This window comes from Oreochromis aureus, linkage group 2 (assembly GCF_013358895.1).
Source record: "Oreochromis aureus strain Israel breed Guangdong linkage group 2, ZZ_aureus, whole genome shotgun sequence".
In the NCBI taxonomy this organism is placed as follows: domain Eukaryota; kingdom Metazoa; phylum Chordata; class Actinopteri; order Cichliformes; family Cichlidae; genus Oreochromis; species Oreochromis aureus.
In genome coordinates this window covers 17,695,474-17,713,185 of record NC_052943.1, presented here as the reverse complement: position 1 = coordinate 17,713,185, position 17,712 = coordinate 17,695,474, and the positions used below count along the sequence as shown (strand labels likewise).

The following is a 17,712-nucleotide window of genomic DNA, read 5'->3' as shown; positions in this document are numbered from 1 at the left end:
TGAAAGTCATGTCCTTAAGAAAAGGGAAAAAAATTCCCCTTATTAACTGTATTTCCATGTATGTTTACTGCCTCAATAAATCACAGCACCTATTTTTTTTTTTTTTACCATGCCTCAAGACCTTTGCACAATACTGTATGACTCAAAAAAGAGATGCTATTTTCTGTGGATTGATGGATAAGTTATTGCAAAAAAGTGAGCAGACAATATAGAAAATGGGATTATAGAAGCCATCCCATTAAAAACAAACTTTAGCTTCTATTTTAGCTTACAAGGTGGAAATTGCTTTAATATAAAATATTCCATCTGTCCATCACATAATCAGCATCACACCGATAGTATCTGTTTAACTTACGCTCTCTTTCCAGCTTTAGTACCCAGTCTCACATAGTCATATGCTGAAATAGTTGGGATCTGGTCACCCTAAATATAATTAAATGTGTTTGAAAACCAGTGATTGAACATGACATAACCCACTGAAACAGTTATTTTAATCTGAAGAAATCTAACAGACTCATACAAACAACGGCATATCTGATCAATCATTGTCTTCCTCATATGTTGAGGCATTTTCCATCCATTTTTCAGTAAGCCTCATAGGGAGACTTAAGAAAAAAAAGTGTGTAGTAATGACACTGAATGTGGACTCTCATCGTATTGTGCTTTTAGTAAGGGTCATCAAAAACCTAACACAGAGTGGACTGCCATCTCAGATTATTTAAAATGCTTTGTGGTGCATGTACAAAAATGACCTTCAAAGAAAAAGCAAAAGAGAAACTTAAATGTGTTTACTTATACAAGTGGGCTGCCTTAGCAGCTTCATTATAGCCTATAACAACAAAGTGCTCCATTTTTGGCACATTTTGTGTGATTACAAACATAGCTATATCACTGGGCTACATGGCCTTGAAACTGTAAAACTTTGCCAATGCAGGATCACACATTTGCCACAGAAATTCCCAAAATTACCAGTTCCCTACTTTAAATGTTAGTCCCACTTTTGACACTGACAGAAGAAACAAGCATCAGTTTAATTTTTATCCTTTTTTCTCTCTCAAACATGTGGTACATTTAGAGCATTGTTAGGTGTGTTAGCATTTGCCTGGGATACTGGATGAACAAAAAGGAAGAAAAAAAATAGTGACTTGATAACAAAGAGCATATTGATTCAAACCATGGACAAAGAAGAATCTAAGTTTGAAAATAAATACTTTTCCTCTCCATTAAAAAAAAAAGAAAAAAAAAAAGAGCAAACTGAACAATATCTGTGTGTCTTCTTTGTCCCAGCTCTCTCAGAGGCACTGACAAATATGGACAATATTCTCTTTTCAATAGGCATGCAGTCCACAGGATCGCAAGACCCCTGACGAAAAACCCTGTGGAGCAATAGCCATTCAGTTGTCGGTCGCTGGGTTGAAGATGATAATGGATAACATCCACTGGAGCAGACGATTTAGAGACCGAGCACTCAGAACGGCTTTCTTCCTGACTGGACCACCTGCATCCACCTTTCTTTCATCTAAGCCACATAGTTGTACTGGTTGGAGTTCTCCTTGTCACGCTCCATGTAGTCCCTGTCAATTAGAGACTCTATTCTCTTTTTCAAGTCAGCAGGCTGAGAGGAGAGGAAAGAGAGGAGGCATGAGTTAAAACATGAAAAACATGCCAGCATTTCAATATTTTGAGGTGTGATATAGAAAAAAGAAGAAGTGAAAAAGCAGATTCATGTTAGTCTTCCTAAAATTTATTATAAAATAAAAAATAAATTAAAACACCTTCTTCTTTTCCTCTAGATCTGCATAAAGGTGACCCTATTATAGGTTTTTTTTATTAGTTTCCCCCCCTATTTGATACTGGAGGATGCTGATATTAAAACACTGCCAAAGTTTAAAACCCTGACCCCTTAAGAGTCATATTCTAAATTTGGTCAACACAGCGTAACAGCAGTGTCTAATATTGTTCCCACACAGAGGTATGGAGACCGTTATCTACATGTTTTAGCAGGATCAAAAACATGTGAGACAACTGGTCTCTTGACACTCTTGTTTGTGGCATTGCTGCTTCTTTAAAAAAACAAAAAAAACAAAAAAAACATGGAAATCCCAGACTGCAGTTCCTCTAGTGGTCACCTGAGGCTGGCACCCAAAACAAGCCAATTCCTATAGAGTCACATCTTAAAATGCCCAACTTTTCAGCATTAAAAACACATTTACAGCCTTGTAGATAAACAAAAAAAATTTCTCATGTAGAACTAATTATCAAATATTTGTGTCTGTGTGGCACACCCATACTGCATATGGTTGCAGCTTATAGTTCTTACGAAAAAAGAAAAAAAGAATAAATTTAACACTACAGTGGCCAAAAAACACCGAAGTTAAAGCTTTCAAATGCAAAACTTAAAACCAATGGGTGACCTCACAATCATGTGAAAAAGTGCATTTTTATAGGAATGGAGAGAGTCCCCTGAAAACTTTTTCACATGACTGTGGATCTTTTATCCTGTACGTCAAGAGCACACGTGTTAAAATACAAAGGACTTCTTTGCCGTGAAGTGAAACTTTCAATGCAACCACTATCTCAGCTTCTCATTCTGGCTTCTTGATCTCTGACTATTTTCCCCCACTACTTCCTCTTTGTGGTAAACACTAAAGTCACCCCCTATCATGTCCAAGCAAACTTTTAAACCGAATCAGCAATCTATCACCCTGAAGTGTCATTGCTGTCTGGCCAAGTCCTAGTGGGGTTTTTTTTTGGTTAGATCTAGTTTAGCTGTAATTCTCGACTGTGAAAGAGCCAGGGTCTGTCCAGCAAATGAAAGAAACGTCCTTTACTGGAGGACTGAAAGTAGACGAAAAAGGAGAGGGACTGAAATGGTAAGTGAAAGTAGTGAATACCCAATACAATATTCACATGTAGGGAGCCCCACAGCTTGGAAGGTTTCAAAAGCTACATTCACTTCTCATTACTTCTACTAATAGATCATGCATTAAACCCAGTGTAGACCTTCTGTTGTTAAAAATACTGGCAACTACCAGTGCTATTTCAGCCTCCTAGTGGACACACCTATGATATCAACTTAAAATCGGCTTATTCTCAAGTTATTGCATTTACAAGGTTTTCAGAAAACTAGACCTTCAGGTCGAGATCACTGAGATTCAAATTCATCTAAGACTTGTAGTAGTTACACCTATGGTATCAATTTTAAAACCCTACATCGCTTCGTTCTCAAGTTATTGCATTCATAAGATTTTCAGAAAACTTGACCTGAGGTCAAGGTCGTAGATACACTTATGGTGTCAATTTTAAGGCCCTACATTGCCTCATACACGAGTTATCACATTCACAAACTTTGGTGTCCACACCTAGTGATAGCATTCCCCATCAGCTTTTACGACTGAGTGGTAAAAAGAAAAAAAAACAAACAAGCAAAACAGAAAATCAGTCTTGATTATCACCTTGACGGGAAACTTCAGCTGACTGTACACTTCAGACATCAAAAGATTATGGGTCAGAGTCTTCCTCATCTTCATGATCCGCACAATGGCAGCATCGATCTGGTACTGACGATCCTGAAAGACTCTTTCTGTGGTGCTGGCTTGCTCCTCCACCTGAGTAAAAGAGGCAAGTTAAAAGTAATTTTCCGATTCTTGAAAGATAATTTAGGCTGAAAAATACGGTAAGAGCAAACATACTGTTTCTTTCATCTGGATCTGGTTTATTTTGATCCTGAAGAGCTTGTGTTTGAAGTCATCATTGCAGGAAAACTTGTCCCCATCTTCCACATCTTTGCTTTTTGGGATTTTGGTGAGGACACGTGCTTTACCACATGCAAGTGACTGAAGAGTCCGCCGTAGTTCACTGTCCTCTGTGGAAAGGCACAAAGATCAGCGTGGCTGGGAAAAAAAAATAGAGGATGCCATTTCTTCATGAAAAAGTGCTTTAATGTGTTAATACAAACCTATTCCTGTTGCCACTTTGATCTCTTCCAGGGTGAACTCCTCTCCCTCATTAAACATCAGTAAGACAAGGGTTTGGAAAAGTGACACCTGCAGCTCCTTCTTGCCCTTTTATAAGAAACATCAAGACAATTAGCATTAAACTTGGCTCACTGAGTGAGCAAAAAACACAAGGTCATTCTTAGAAAAGAGTTCAAACCTCTTTAAATTCAGCTTTTAAGACACAGTGGCCTAACGTCGACTGCCACTGCAGCTTCCTGCCACTGTGTTTGCCCAGGTAGAAAGTCTTGAAGATCTCCTGCAGTCGCACCATCTGGACAAAGATAACAGAGGTGTTACAAAGTGATGCTCGTTATATTGAAAAGTGCAAAATCATGTTGGAAAACCCTCAGTATTTGCTCAGGACTAACCTCAGGTGGCAGGTGCACTTCCATAGGGACGTACGTTGGCCAGTAGCCCATAGTGAGGATATTCACTGTCAGCTCGATATTGCCGGGAATGTTTTGGCACTGCATATACTACAGAAATACAAAAACATGAGTTTTATCTACCCACAAACAAGTTTTAATCTTAGTAAACTGAAACTAACAGGAAACTGAATCCATTCGCAGGATTTTAGACTGAAAACAGGCAGTGTTGGTGAGGGTCCACCCTTTCAGTTTTATTGTAATTACACAAGTCTGAAGACATAAAATCAAACTAGACTGTAATTATATGAAGAGGCACTGAATTTTACAACACTGGAAACTAATTTCACCAAACCCTCAATTTACAGAGCTATTTTAGTAACCAGGTATTACAGAGATACTTCTATTTTAAATGGCTCTATTTGTGTTTATCACCCCCCTCCTACCTCGCTCTGTTTCCTTTATATATGTCAGATATTTTGCAATACTTTAATGTTAATACTTTCAGTTTTCATTCATCTTTATACATACAGGAGTTTTTGCCTTTTTCGTGTGTGTGTGTGGGGGGGGAATTCACCTAAGCTATGTTTGAGTAACCGTATCGTAACAGCAATTTAACACCAACAGGTACAGACTGAGGCCAATGACTCTGTCACGCACAACAACAAAATACAATGAAGCCATCATAGTTAGTGTGTGTTTTCATCCACTCTCACATCTGTCTAAAACAAAATTAATACAAACATCTTGTGTCTAGTTTCAAGCTGTGTGGCTCCCTACAAGTGAATGTACCAACAAATTACAATAAAATCCATGTAATGCTAAAGAAGTCCCTGTTTCTATAAATAAAGTAATAAAAGCTGCAGCAGGAGTAGAATCTCATGTCAGACAAATGTACAGCTGGGGTCACATTATTCAGACACTGCAACTCCTCTTTGCCTCGTCAGTAAGGCATCTGTGTTTTTTATGAGTTTGTCATGTTTGTCCTTGTCGTGGTGCAAATACAGTCATCCAATTCTTGTAGTCATCAGCTGAATGATGGCAGTTTTTGACATAAGCAACTACACTGCTGCTACTGTTAACAAAAGATAATATTGCTGCTATTTTTATACATGAATTCTCATACTAGTGTCTTTTTCCCCCCTCTTTGCGCTGTAATGCATATATCGTATTTTTGGAGTATGAGGCGCACTTAAAATCCTTTAATTTTCTCAAAAAATAACAGTATAATTCGGTGTGCCTTATGTATTAATTCTGGTTGTGCTTACTGACCCCGAACCGATTTTATGTGGTACACGGCGCTTCACCATAATATTATTGTGTGTGTATAAGGACCCCATGCTTACGAAGCAGACTTCAAACTAAAGGCTATCAGTCACGCAATAGAACATGGGAATAGAGCAGCTGCAAGAGAATTCAACATTAACATCAACTGAACAATGTTGAGAGTTATTGTGAATGAGTTGAATAAAGTTTGACTTATCGGAATGTTTTGTTTCGGTTAATGTGCCTAATAATCCGATATTAGTCCGAGAAATACGGTAGACTTGAATATTTCTTGTGTGCATTATATGTTTACATCCTTTTTTAATTATTCCTGATATTTTGTTTGTGTACTGTGGGTCTGGGGGAATGATATGTTGAGCCTGTGTATGTCCTGCAGTCACTTTAGGGTTAAAACAAGATTTTAACCTTAAAGAAAAGAAGATTTTCAACTCCAACAAGCAAAATATTTTTATAAAGCAAACAGTTGTGCAATCAACACCCTGTTATGTTGCTCAGACTCTGCACCAATAGCAGCAAGTTTGTTGTCTGCATTTTTAATACGTCAGAGTTTATATGCACATCCGTCCTGGCTGACTGTAGTTGATGGTTGTCATTTCTGACACACCCACAAAACAAAACGTACGTTAAGCCAGCTGCCTACTGTCTCACACCCCTTCCATGAAACACGCTGTTTAACTGGAGAACTGGTGCAAACCACCAGACACTATTCTCAGACTGAATGTGCCCCAGGTTTTGTGTTATGCTGACAGCTGAATTACATCTTTTTGATTTACCATGTCTATATCTCAAACCCTCAGGGAAAGCAAAGGTAGGCTAACACTTTGGTTGCATTGTCGGCATTTTTTTCTTTTTGATAAAACTTCAATGAAAAGATTTGTCTTTTTTCACCATGTAATGGTTCAATATGTGTGAACAAAACCTTTTCCATAACGTCATATTTGCCTATTTATCTGGGCAAAGTGTTACCTGTTTGAACTGCACCATGATGTCCTTAGAAAGCTCCATGTCCTTGAACATCCCCTCCAACTTGCTGGTGAACGCTGCTCCACATTCTGAAAAACAAATGTTGTGAGTCAAAGTTCAATCAGTCACTGTCAGGATTCCATCATGTAGTGCGTGTGTGTACAAGTGCTAAGAAATGGCACTAAGGTATGACAACTGACCGTGTTTAAGCTTTGACAGCATTGATTTTTCAGCATCAACAGAGGCACTTTTTCCAACCAGCAACCTCTTAGCCAGGTCCTTTTTGTAAAACGCCTCGAAAACATCTTTTCCTGCAAGGACATCAAAGTCTCACAATAAAGGCCGCACAAAGGGCAAAGTCTTGTACTTACACGAATGTGACAGTAAACATTACCATAGATGAATCTAAAGATAATCATGATCTTATCCAGCATCTTCTCCAGCTCTTCATCCGTGGCCTCTTTGTTTCCTGCCCTCAGCTTTGAATCCACATGTTTTGCTATAGAGAAATGTTGATTATTATCATTGTTATTGTTATTTTTTCCCCTCACTGTGTGTGGCAGTTATGAATGGGGGACATGCTTAGTTACAGACCTATGAGCTCAGCAGGTTTATTTGGCCGTTTGTTGATGAATGTTTCAAAAGCTTCCTTCATGGCATTAACAAATTTCTCATTCTTCATGAAACACACGTCGATGATGAGATCCACTTTATCTTTAAAGTCCAGCAACTCCTGCACCATGGTTTTGTCTTTTTCCGGATTGATTACGATTGTGCTTCCAAAAGCCTGAATTGGTATTTTCAAGACATTAAAAACAATTAGAAAACAGTTCATTGATTCTGTCTTCTCTTCAGTCTTTCATTTAAAAGCTGCCATACCTTTATGTATTCTATCCAGTGCTGCAGGAGCACCTGAACACCACCACGCACTCGACTGAAGAGCTGATAGAGGAGAGACAGATCCTGAATTCTGTTCTCATCCAGCAGGTTGGTCAGGCCTGCAAGTTTCAAATAACAGTTAGAGGTCAATCAAGACTCAGCATGAGGTGCAGACAAGACTGTCACATATCAGGTACTTCCTGAACAGTCACTTATGCTTCACTAAGAGTAAAAAACTAGGACAGCAGGTTGACTTTAATTTCTTTCCTACCGACTGGATTCATTGCAATCACTCTCAGACTGATTGCCAAAGGTTTACAAATAACTGCAGTCTAATTTTTCATGCAGATTGCAAACATGTTGCAATCAATATCAGTCAGTCTGTGCAGATGACTGCAAATCGTCTGAGGTCCATCTCTTTGCAACAGAGGACTCGACTTAACTGGTTGCATTCTGGTTATATTCCCAGAATTCCGCATCAAGGTTACTCGGCACCTATATCATTTTGCATTTAAACTGCCATCCTGCAGTAAATACAGAACTATTTGTGAAGGAATTTTTATTTTAAATTTATGATGTTCTGGCTAAACTCTGAAAGTAAGTAGTGAATGTGATTTTCTTTGTATGTAGACGACAGCAGATTTGTTTTTTTCCCCTCCTAACTTATCACAGTTCATCACTGTATTATCACAAGCAGATTGCATGTAATTGCTAACTTGACTCTATTCAGTTGCATACTGATAGTCCTGTTGCCATCTAGATGCACAAAAATTGTTTTGAAGACACCGACTGATTGGTCAGAGTGGTCATAGACCTGGTACCCATTTTTGAAGCTACCATATCAAAACCATGGCATCACAATCACTGCACACAGTTACAATATGTCTCTCTTTCTATACAAAGTGGTGAAACACAAAGAGACTTAAACAAAAAACTCTGGTTTTTGCATTTAAAAAAATTACAGGCCACTAAAAAATATCTGCCTTAACGAGGACTTAAGATTTGCCTGCTTTTTTGTAAACCTTGTTGTTCATTGACTTTAATTCAAATTCTTCACAATGAACATTACTGTCTGTTACCTATGTAATTCATTTAAATTTAAATTTGCCAAATATTGTGAGCTAAAAGGCTGTCTTTATATTCTGACACCCTTTTAGATTCCTTCAAACTTGGACCTAGATCTGGTCCAAGTTTGAAAACTACTATTCATATAAACAACATAAAAACAAAAAGACTAATGCAACATTATATGAAACTAAAAATGTCTTAAATCAGACACACTAAAGAGAAAATCTTGTTATAAAAGTGCCACAATTTAAAATATGTTGTAACAATGACAAAAAAGTACATTTAATAAGCTAAACCCTCATTTGTTTTACAATAATTTATTATTATATAGTGAACGTTTATATCTAGTGTTTACCTTTTTGCAGAGTTGCCGTGAGATGTTCACCAAGCAGCTGCTTCTCCACAGCAGCGATGAGCGATTTTCTGAGAGGAGGAAAAAGCTCAGGTTACGCATCAATCTCTGTCACCGTTTATTTGCTAAGTGGACGCTTCAGTCCGACACTCACTGTGTGCTCTGGTCTAGGTACGTGATTACTCTGTCAGCCTCCTCCTCCAAGCGCTTGTTAACATGATGGAGATATTCTGGAACCTAAAAAACACATTTACATTCACACCACAGCTTTTAATGCTTATTCTGTAATGCAGATGAAAACTACCCATCAAAAGATTACATAACATCATAAAGAGGTTTTTTTCTTGCATAGAGGATAATTTGGCACTCTTCCCAGAGAGGTTTGAGTCAAGGCCAAAGGGGAAAAAAAAAAAAAAAAATAAAAGAACAATAGACACTGCAGCAGTTTCATTAATCTACACCAGAAAAATGGACACTTTTTGTTTGATTATAAAATGGTCAGAAATAAGAAAATGCACATATTTCTTTCAAATAAGGCTCATAGAATCAGCTTTAACTGTAAGCAGATTACATGCAGGGTCAAAGCCCCCACAGGGGCAATATAAACCAGGAAACAACAAATCAAATGGAACACTTACAGGCAGAAAAATGTATCAACTGAACAGGTATGAAAAGATTAGAAAACATCAAGAAATACAAAAGGAAAAACTCTACTTAAGTCAGAGATAAGAGATAAACCTGTGAGCAATACATGATTATGATTATAATCATGATTATAATTATGATTATAATTCACTTCACAAGAAGGACTTCTATCTGCTTACATGTAGTTTTATTTTCCCTATAGTTTCTTCAAATTAAACTATAAGAATTGAGCATTTGCAAAACAAAGACTCTACCCTTCACCTTTTGTATTAAAAAAACCCAACAAAAAAACAAAAACAACAAGTCCACATAAACTAAGCTTCCAGTTGCAAAGTGAATGTTTTATCTACTTTCTGCTTCAACCAGGCAAACGTTTTTTTGCTGAGCTAAAAGCTTCACTCAAAACACGTTTACTGTGCCAGCACTGCTTTCCGCTTTACTAATGCTTAGTTCAGTGGCTACATCTGTGTTCCTCCTCTTCTATAATGAATTTCTGCATGTGGTTAAATGGTTGGCTTTTTGTAAAATTTCTAACAACATCAAAAAACATTGAATCCTTTCTGAGGCATCAGCTACTTATTTATTCCTTAGAAGAACCAAATGTGACAAAAAAGCTTTGAATCCTCAAATCTGACAAGACAAACAAGAATTCTAAGAACAGCTGCCAAGTATTTTTCATGGGTTACTAAACTAATGATTTTAACAATCGGTTTAGTCAGCTGATCAATGAATTGTGGAAAACAGACGACAAAATAAAAAGAATGTGTTCTAAGTATGAGGTTCTATAAATCACCTCTCTCTCTTGCATCAGCCTCTGTCCCTCTGCAGCGTACAGTCGATTAGTTTCCTCCAGAAAGCGTTGCTCAAAGGACTCTTGATAAATCTGCCAAGGAGGCCGACAGAACACAGGTTTCATTAAAAACAACCCAGACACTTTATCACACCCGTGTGCAGGTGAGCCATGCAAACAACACACTTTTGTTGTGGTACAAATAAACCGAAGAAATCCAAACAATCTGTGCCTTCAAACACGCATTTACACACTCACTACTTAATATCTGGATTATTATTTGAAGAGTTGCCCTATTACCTGAAGGTCAGAGAGCATGCTCAGCAGGCTCCTCAGCAGACTGCGGTCTATCGCCTCTCCGTTTCGCTCCCTCTCAATGAGCAGCAGAATCCCGTCGATGGTTTTGCTCTGAACCTTCAGATCGCTGATGATGTAGAACCGGAACAGCTCCAGACCCATGTCCCTGAAGACCACAACAGCCCGTTCACCATACAATAAAACAAAAATCAGCCCGAGTGCGAAGCTAAAACCACAACATGGCTGATCACTCACCAAATTGATGGCAGCATGGAATTCTGTAAAACGTAGGTGCGATCCAAAAACAGGAATATACTCCTAATCATGATCTGTGGAACAAAGATACACAATTAATCACGCTTTCAATGTTCAGATGACCTCCTCCAATCTTACATATGAAGTTTAAAGGTCCTACAAAGCCTGCTGAGATTTCTCAGATGTTGCAGCTTCATTTGTTGGTGGTTAAAAAGTTAAGAAATGGAACAGAAATCACTTTAAGACGGAGAACAAATCGTTAGCTCTTTCAGTTTGGGGATTTTAATTCCCTGAATATCCATGTGTTGTTTAGGATGTGTAGAAATCAGGATGTGCACATATTTCTATACTCATAGACTAATGTTGCTTTTGCACATAGTCTGTCCCCAGAGGCTCATTCTGAACCAGAGAACAGAAAATCAAATTGATAACTCATAGGCAGCAAGTTTAAGACACACATACGAGACAAACATAACTTGGCTCAGGATAAATACCCAAATAAATGTATATATTGTTCAGTTAGTAACTCAACCTGCCAGGGAGATTGAATTTCAATCAATATAAAATCCTTCGAGCAATAAAATAGGGTATTACAACTTTGGGCCAGTAAAACTAAAAAGTGGGTCTGTGCAATCCTCACTGTTTAGAGTAGTAAGAGTGCTGTAGAGGCAGTAAGAGTGATGTAATCACAGAGGTTTGTGGTATTAGTGTTAGTGGAAGGATTTGATAACCTGCAAATAGTAAATTTATGGATAACACATGGGTTAAATGCTGCTGACTACCCTAAATGTCTAAACTATCATTATCAGTATGGGCTGGATATTCTGTTGTGTGGTGGCATTATAAGAAAATTCTAATTTTTTTACATTAATCAGCCAACTATTGTTTGAACTACTCTTTGGCCTGGTTTGTTTCTCTCTCTTCGGTGTCAAATACTCTGGTTAGCACAGATGCATCTATCCATACTGCTGTATGTAAATTGCCTACTATTATTGCAGTTTCATATGCTTGTTATGATAGTTTTCAGAACCACACCCACTTCCTTTGATACCTGATCACTTGCACTTAAACAGCTTCTTTATTATACAAGTGTGTGATTAAGAAACCGTTACTGTGCCAGCAAGCTGGATGCCCTGTAGCGATTCAACCTTAAACACTAGCGTAGCTAGCAGACTTGAGATATTCTATAGTAATGTTGTAAATTTCCATGTCCTCTAGCGTTTCTCACTCTGCTGGACTGGCTGCTTGCAGGCATTGCACAACTAACCTCATACAAAATCCAAGATAGTGATTTTTGCAAAACAGTCCATTTACAGGGTCGGGGGGTGGGGTGACTAATGACAGATGCATTTGAGTTGCACTACTTGGAATGTAAGAGCCAGAATACTTTGTTTATAATATTTCATTCACAAGTCCCCTGACCAACTCTAATATAAATCAGTTTTAAAAAATTGCTATGTTTAACAGTTTTTAACAGTATAAAACATACCATTTGTCTGCAGTGATCTTGCCAGCACTTGTCAATTTTCTTCAGGAAAAGCACGCTGTCCAGGGCATCCGTGAGAACAAAGTTAAGGCAACAGTGGACACAAAATAACAACACCTTCTCTATGCGATTCAGCGAGCGAGACCGTGAAAGGATATTCTCTGAACTGATCAATTTGTGCCTTGATGTGGTCTTCACACACGGCCCTCAGCTGTTTGTACAACTTGGCAGAGATCTTATGGAAGCAGAGGTTTTCCACAGCCTGAGGGGAGAAAACAGAGCTGTCGGAATAATGATAACGGCACAGTTGCTGTTTGCAGATGGGTGAATTCAGCGGGTCTGTCCTGATACCTGGTAGAGCTCCTCTAGATTGTATTTGATTGACGTGCTGTTCTGTATGGCCTCCACCGCCTCCTTCAGCTTCTGCCAGGTCTCCTGCGTGTAGTTCTCGGGCAATTTGGGCTTTTCTATGAGAAAAACAAAAACAAAACTGTGTTACCAGTCTCACTCATACTCAGAGGACTGATTATGAGTAGGAATAATCAGTCTGTTTAAATGAAAGTGAATACGTCTGTGATAACTTTTTAGACTGAATGTAAATTATTTTTGGTAAGCTAAGATCCCAATTAACTAGAATTAAATACTAGAATTAATTAAATTCCAGAATTTTCATTGGTGAGAGAAAAATGGATTTACCAACAAAGCAAGATAAACTCATTTGTGAAATAAGTCACAACCAAATTTGGGTTCCTCAACACAGATTTCCCTCTCTTGTTTCTGTGTCCTTCTGCATGTGGTCTCTCATGTACTGATTTAAGTCCATGTACGCAAAATTACCATTTTCCACTCTTGTTTGGAGAATGATTCATTCTGCTCATCTCAAGTCGTACACATGACAATTTTTTACGGATTGTTTGTAATATACATTTAAAAAACGTTATTATTATGAACACAATCTGGTTTAGTTTTGGGTCAAAATACCGAGGTTGCCACGGTGATACGAACCCCACTTTGTAACATACATGTTGCTAAAATGAGGAGTAGCTCTTATTTAAATAAATGTTACAGTTCATGTTCATAAACACTAACAGACAGACTTTTTCACGTTTTGCTGTGAGACCACAATGCAATACTCCTTTTAAAGTTTTCTCTTGATTCTCTCATTTCTGTCTTATAAATATATAAGACATCCCATGAGAGCACTTTAAAAAAAAACTAAAAAAAAGAATTGTCCAAAACTTATTTGCAATATACTTTTTTAAATGTTTGTGCAAGATTCTCACAGTTAAAAAAAAAAAAAAAAAAAAAGATTTAAGAAGTTTAACTCTGTGGTTTGATTTGCTGTGCTTGTGTTTTTGTCTGGTCACCTTAAAGTCAAAGATGGTTTAAGTATTTATCACAGTATTAATCTGTTTTTTTTCCACATATTACACCCGGTCCCAGTCTTCATTTACTCATTGTTGGCCATCTATAATAACTGTACCATACAAGCTAAAACCACAATCTGAATTTTAGTGTATTAAAAAAAAATGCACCTCAGTTATTCTCAGTTTACTGATACTCGGCCAAATATTGTATCATCAGGTCTGTGACACACATTTGCACCGACAAAATGTCAAACCTAAAGACTTCAGTTCAGGTATCTTTAAAGTGAGGATTTCTTTGTTCTCATGGAAGAAAAAAGGGGTTGGGGTGGGCAATCAATAACGCAGTTTACAGTTTATAGGGCTGACGCAGTGTTTACAGAGTAAATATGTTTACTAATATATACACAAATATATTCCATATATACAAATGGCTAGTTTTTAAAAAAAACTTTCCAGCAATATATCTGATAATTTAGTTGCCTCAGCATCACTGTCTGTAATAAAAAACTGAATAAAATAAAAAAAGAACAATATTTATTTATTTAATATTTGTCTTGGTTAAAACTTGCTGCCTTTGTTTCTACAGCTTGAATAATTTGTTTAGCACTTGTAAGCTAGGATGCTACTCTAACACTGGTTACTTATTGGTGTCTTGTAATCCAGTTTGGGCTGAGCCTGAAGACTGCAATAATAAAATACAATTAACTGATACTCTGCTACATGTGCTGCAGCCCAGATTTCAGGGATTTTCCTGGCTTAGAAAAGATCATCAAGGTGTAACAACCAGAGCTATTACAGTGTTGTATTCTTTTTATTAATTTATTATTACTTTTTATTCCATCTTGAATTTTCATTTTTAATTTTTTTTAAGCTCGGTTAGTTTCCAGAGCCACTTTGCTTGACTGTATGCCATTATTATTATTTGAGAACGTTTAGTGTTAGTTAATTTTCAATGTTTGTTTTAGTCTGTTTTTAAAATATATATATGTTATTAGATTATTTGCCAGGGGTAAAATTCTATGAGTTCAGACCAAACCACTTGACTTACAGCTAAGTGGGCATCCCAGTCTCACTAAACAGCTGCATGTGTTGACCATATTAGCAAAGAGCAGATTTTTTGTTTGTTTTGTTTAAGGACAAAATCTTGAATTAGTCAATAACACAGAAATTTAGAAAGTCAAAACTAGGTGTAAATACAAAGTGTAAACCCATATAATCGACTACACATAAGTATAGACAAGTATAGTAAGCTTGTCTCCGAGTCTAAAAACACATTGTCTAAAAAACATTGTTATTTTAGGGATCAATAAGCCACACTTCCAGGTTATCATTTCAAAATTTTGAATTGGGTTCTTTAAAATTCTCAACTTAGTTTCAGCCGGTAAGTCAAGATTTTGAGATAATAACTCCTAAGGTCAATTTAATGTTCACTTTTAGTTCAAACTATCCACACAAGCAGTTTGATGAAAGACTAATCAATATTTTAATGAAGGCACTAATCATACACGAGGGTACTGCACACATAGGGAAAATATGGCCCGAGGACAAAAACTGCTCGGCTCCTGATGTCTTTAAAGAATAATCAGACCCAGAGCTTCTGGAAAACAAAATACAAAAAAGATTTATGTTCTTGGATTTCAAAACAATGACTGTGAGAAGCCAGTACTGTTATTTCACTCGAGTTGAACAGACGGCACTCCACTGCAAACAACTGTTCTGTGATGAAAAGCAACACCTTCAACCTAATGGTAAATATATCAAAATAGCAGAAGGCCGCACAGCCTTTAAGTGGACTGTTTAATTTCAAATCTAATACTTTACTTGAATCTATTAATAGAAACGCCACCAGTGGCCCAGATGGACTTGAGGCTGGCCTAACATAGTTTGTTTTACAGCCCATCGATGGCATTGAACCCTGCAATAATAGTCAGTCAATGTTTACCATTACTTTTTTTCCCCTGGCCATTTTATAAACAAACATATTTTATGCTCAGGCAAATGAAACTTTAAAAAACGGTTAAAGAACATGTTACACCTACAATCATTAATAATTGTCGTTTGGTGGGATGTCCACATACCTAAGTCCTCTTTTTTTTGGGTATGTAAGTGGAAATGGGCCTCTACTTAAACAAGTGATAATGTCCTCCAGTGTTCAACTTAACAGGCCAACAGATCAGACTGTTACTGCCCCACAAAGAGAAGCCAATTTAATTATTTTAGTGGAGTACATGCTTTTCCCCTCTTTAGACTCACCCCTCCATGCTGCAGGTACTGCTGTTGGAAAGAGAGAGAATGGCTGCTGTCAGCTCGCAGCAATGTTTACCAGAAATCTGCCATATTTAAAGATCTGGCAGCTTTAACTATAGCTCCTGATTTTGGATAGGGGCAAGTGAAACCCATTTATAGGTTTAAACTATCCATACAGGTGGTTTGATTTAGCAAAATCAAAGGACTTCTTAACTTATTTATAGTTACCAGGATTACTAATCAAGGAAATACACATTTTTTCCAAGTTTGCCAAAGCCTGTGATATCTTTGTCCTATGTTATGGTACAATTTTTGAGCATTAAACTCTAAGACAGCTGTTTAAAATCAGCTCTGGTCTCTGTTAAATGTGTCGGCCAGCTGGGACCATATCATTGTGATATAGCAGGGATTTGTAAGTTTAAGGTGTTTTTTTTTTTTTTCTTGTTTGGAGCTTGGACCCCATCATCCACCAGTGTCTACCTCTGAAGTTCTTGATGACTAGTTTCTTGGCAGCACCGGGTTTACTGTTGGAGAAGGTGGTGGATCCTGCAGTTTTCGTCAGTCCGTTTGCGTGGTGCCCCACGCCGCCGGGCAGGAACATGGCTTTGCTTTTGTTATTGGAGCACGAAGCAGCAGCAGCAGCAGCCTCCTCAGCCATTTTCACATCGAGTCCAATAAAATCCACTGAATCCTCAAACCTCAACTTCTTCTGAATGTGCAGCGGAGTGGGAGAGCAAGAGGAAGAGGAGGAGGAGGAGGAATTCAGGGTCTTTGGAGGCGAAGAGGAGATCGTGTCACTAGTGTCTTCCCTCTCGGAGCCGTTTATTTTCCTCTTTTTCGAAGATGTGATGTTACCGCTGTCGGTTTTGACATCAGTAGCCGCGGGTCTAGCCTCCTGGGTTGGCGGTGGTGGGGGATTAGGGGAAGATAAACCTGTTGGAAACATGAAAAAACGGGAATACTAATTCTTAACAGTCAGTCTTCTGATCGGAAACTTCCAGGGTCGCCGGGAGGGGGGGGAAAGCTCAGCGTCCGAGAGCTTTTATCTGCCTTAACGCGGAGAGGTTAAACCCAAGTCCTTTATCCTGTATAAAACAGACAATAAATCACAAACTACAGAAGCTCCTCTTGAACCTAGCCTCGTCGCTGTCTTGTTATTGCTGGCAGGAGACGAAAGATGGTTGGCTATTGCTTCCTCTTTTGCCTCGCTTGTCTAAGCGCGTCGTAAAGTCGTGCAGAGAGTGAGCGGTTTGAGGAAAGCGGCTGTTAACGAAAAATATTTACAGGAGAAACGCAGAAACTACGAGAACACGCTCACATGGGAGGAAAACAGCCGTCGGCGAACACGGGAAAAATCCGCTCAGAAAAGCTAGTCCGTGACCCCACCGGAAGTACTTTGTACAAAAGTAGTTTTTGCACAAGCGTGTTTCTTTTTTTCTAAACCAACCCAAGCGCTGTGACCGTTTCGGCCACAAGATGGCGCCCAGGCTCGACGTTTGACGTAAGTGTTCACGCAAATAAATAAATAATAAATAAATAAATAAAAACTTTAAAAAATCGATGAATGAAAAGGTTTTGTACCCAGTCAACTTTTTTTATTATTATTATTTTTTTTAGTTTTGACCCATGACAACTAATTTTCTTGGTTTTTTTGCCCTATATGTTTTGAATGGTCAACTACTTGTAATTAAGTTAATTTCAATTTAAAACAAA

General features: G+C 37.9%; 1 protein-coding gene across 1 annotated transcript; it reads right to left on the bottom strand.

Annotated features, from left to right (window-relative positions):
* Positions 1 to 474: 474 nt before the first annotated feature.
* Positions 475 to 17,455, bottom strand: cul4b (cullin 4B). The gene is made up of 20 exons (XM_031736421.2): positions 16,480 to 17,455; positions 12,737 to 12,852; positions 12,544 to 12,647; positions 12,389 to 12,458; positions 10,900 to 10,973; positions 10,648 to 10,810; positions 10,351 to 10,440; positions 9,067 to 9,149; positions 8,916 to 8,983; positions 7,493 to 7,611; positions 7,208 to 7,400; positions 7,008 to 7,112; positions 6,814 to 6,924; positions 6,617 to 6,702; positions 4,367 to 4,474; positions 4,156 to 4,269; positions 3,959 to 4,064; positions 3,693 to 3,865; positions 3,456 to 3,608; positions 475 to 1,615 (listed from the first exon to the last, which is right to left on the bottom strand). Exons 1-20 carry the CDS (start codon positions 16,943 to 16,945, stop codon positions 1,520 to 1,522), a joined length of 2,598 nt encoding a protein of 865 aa, XP_031592281.1. The 5' UTR covers positions 16,946 to 17,455; the 3' UTR covers positions 475 to 1,519.
* Positions 17,456 to 17,712: the final 257 nt, after the last annotated feature.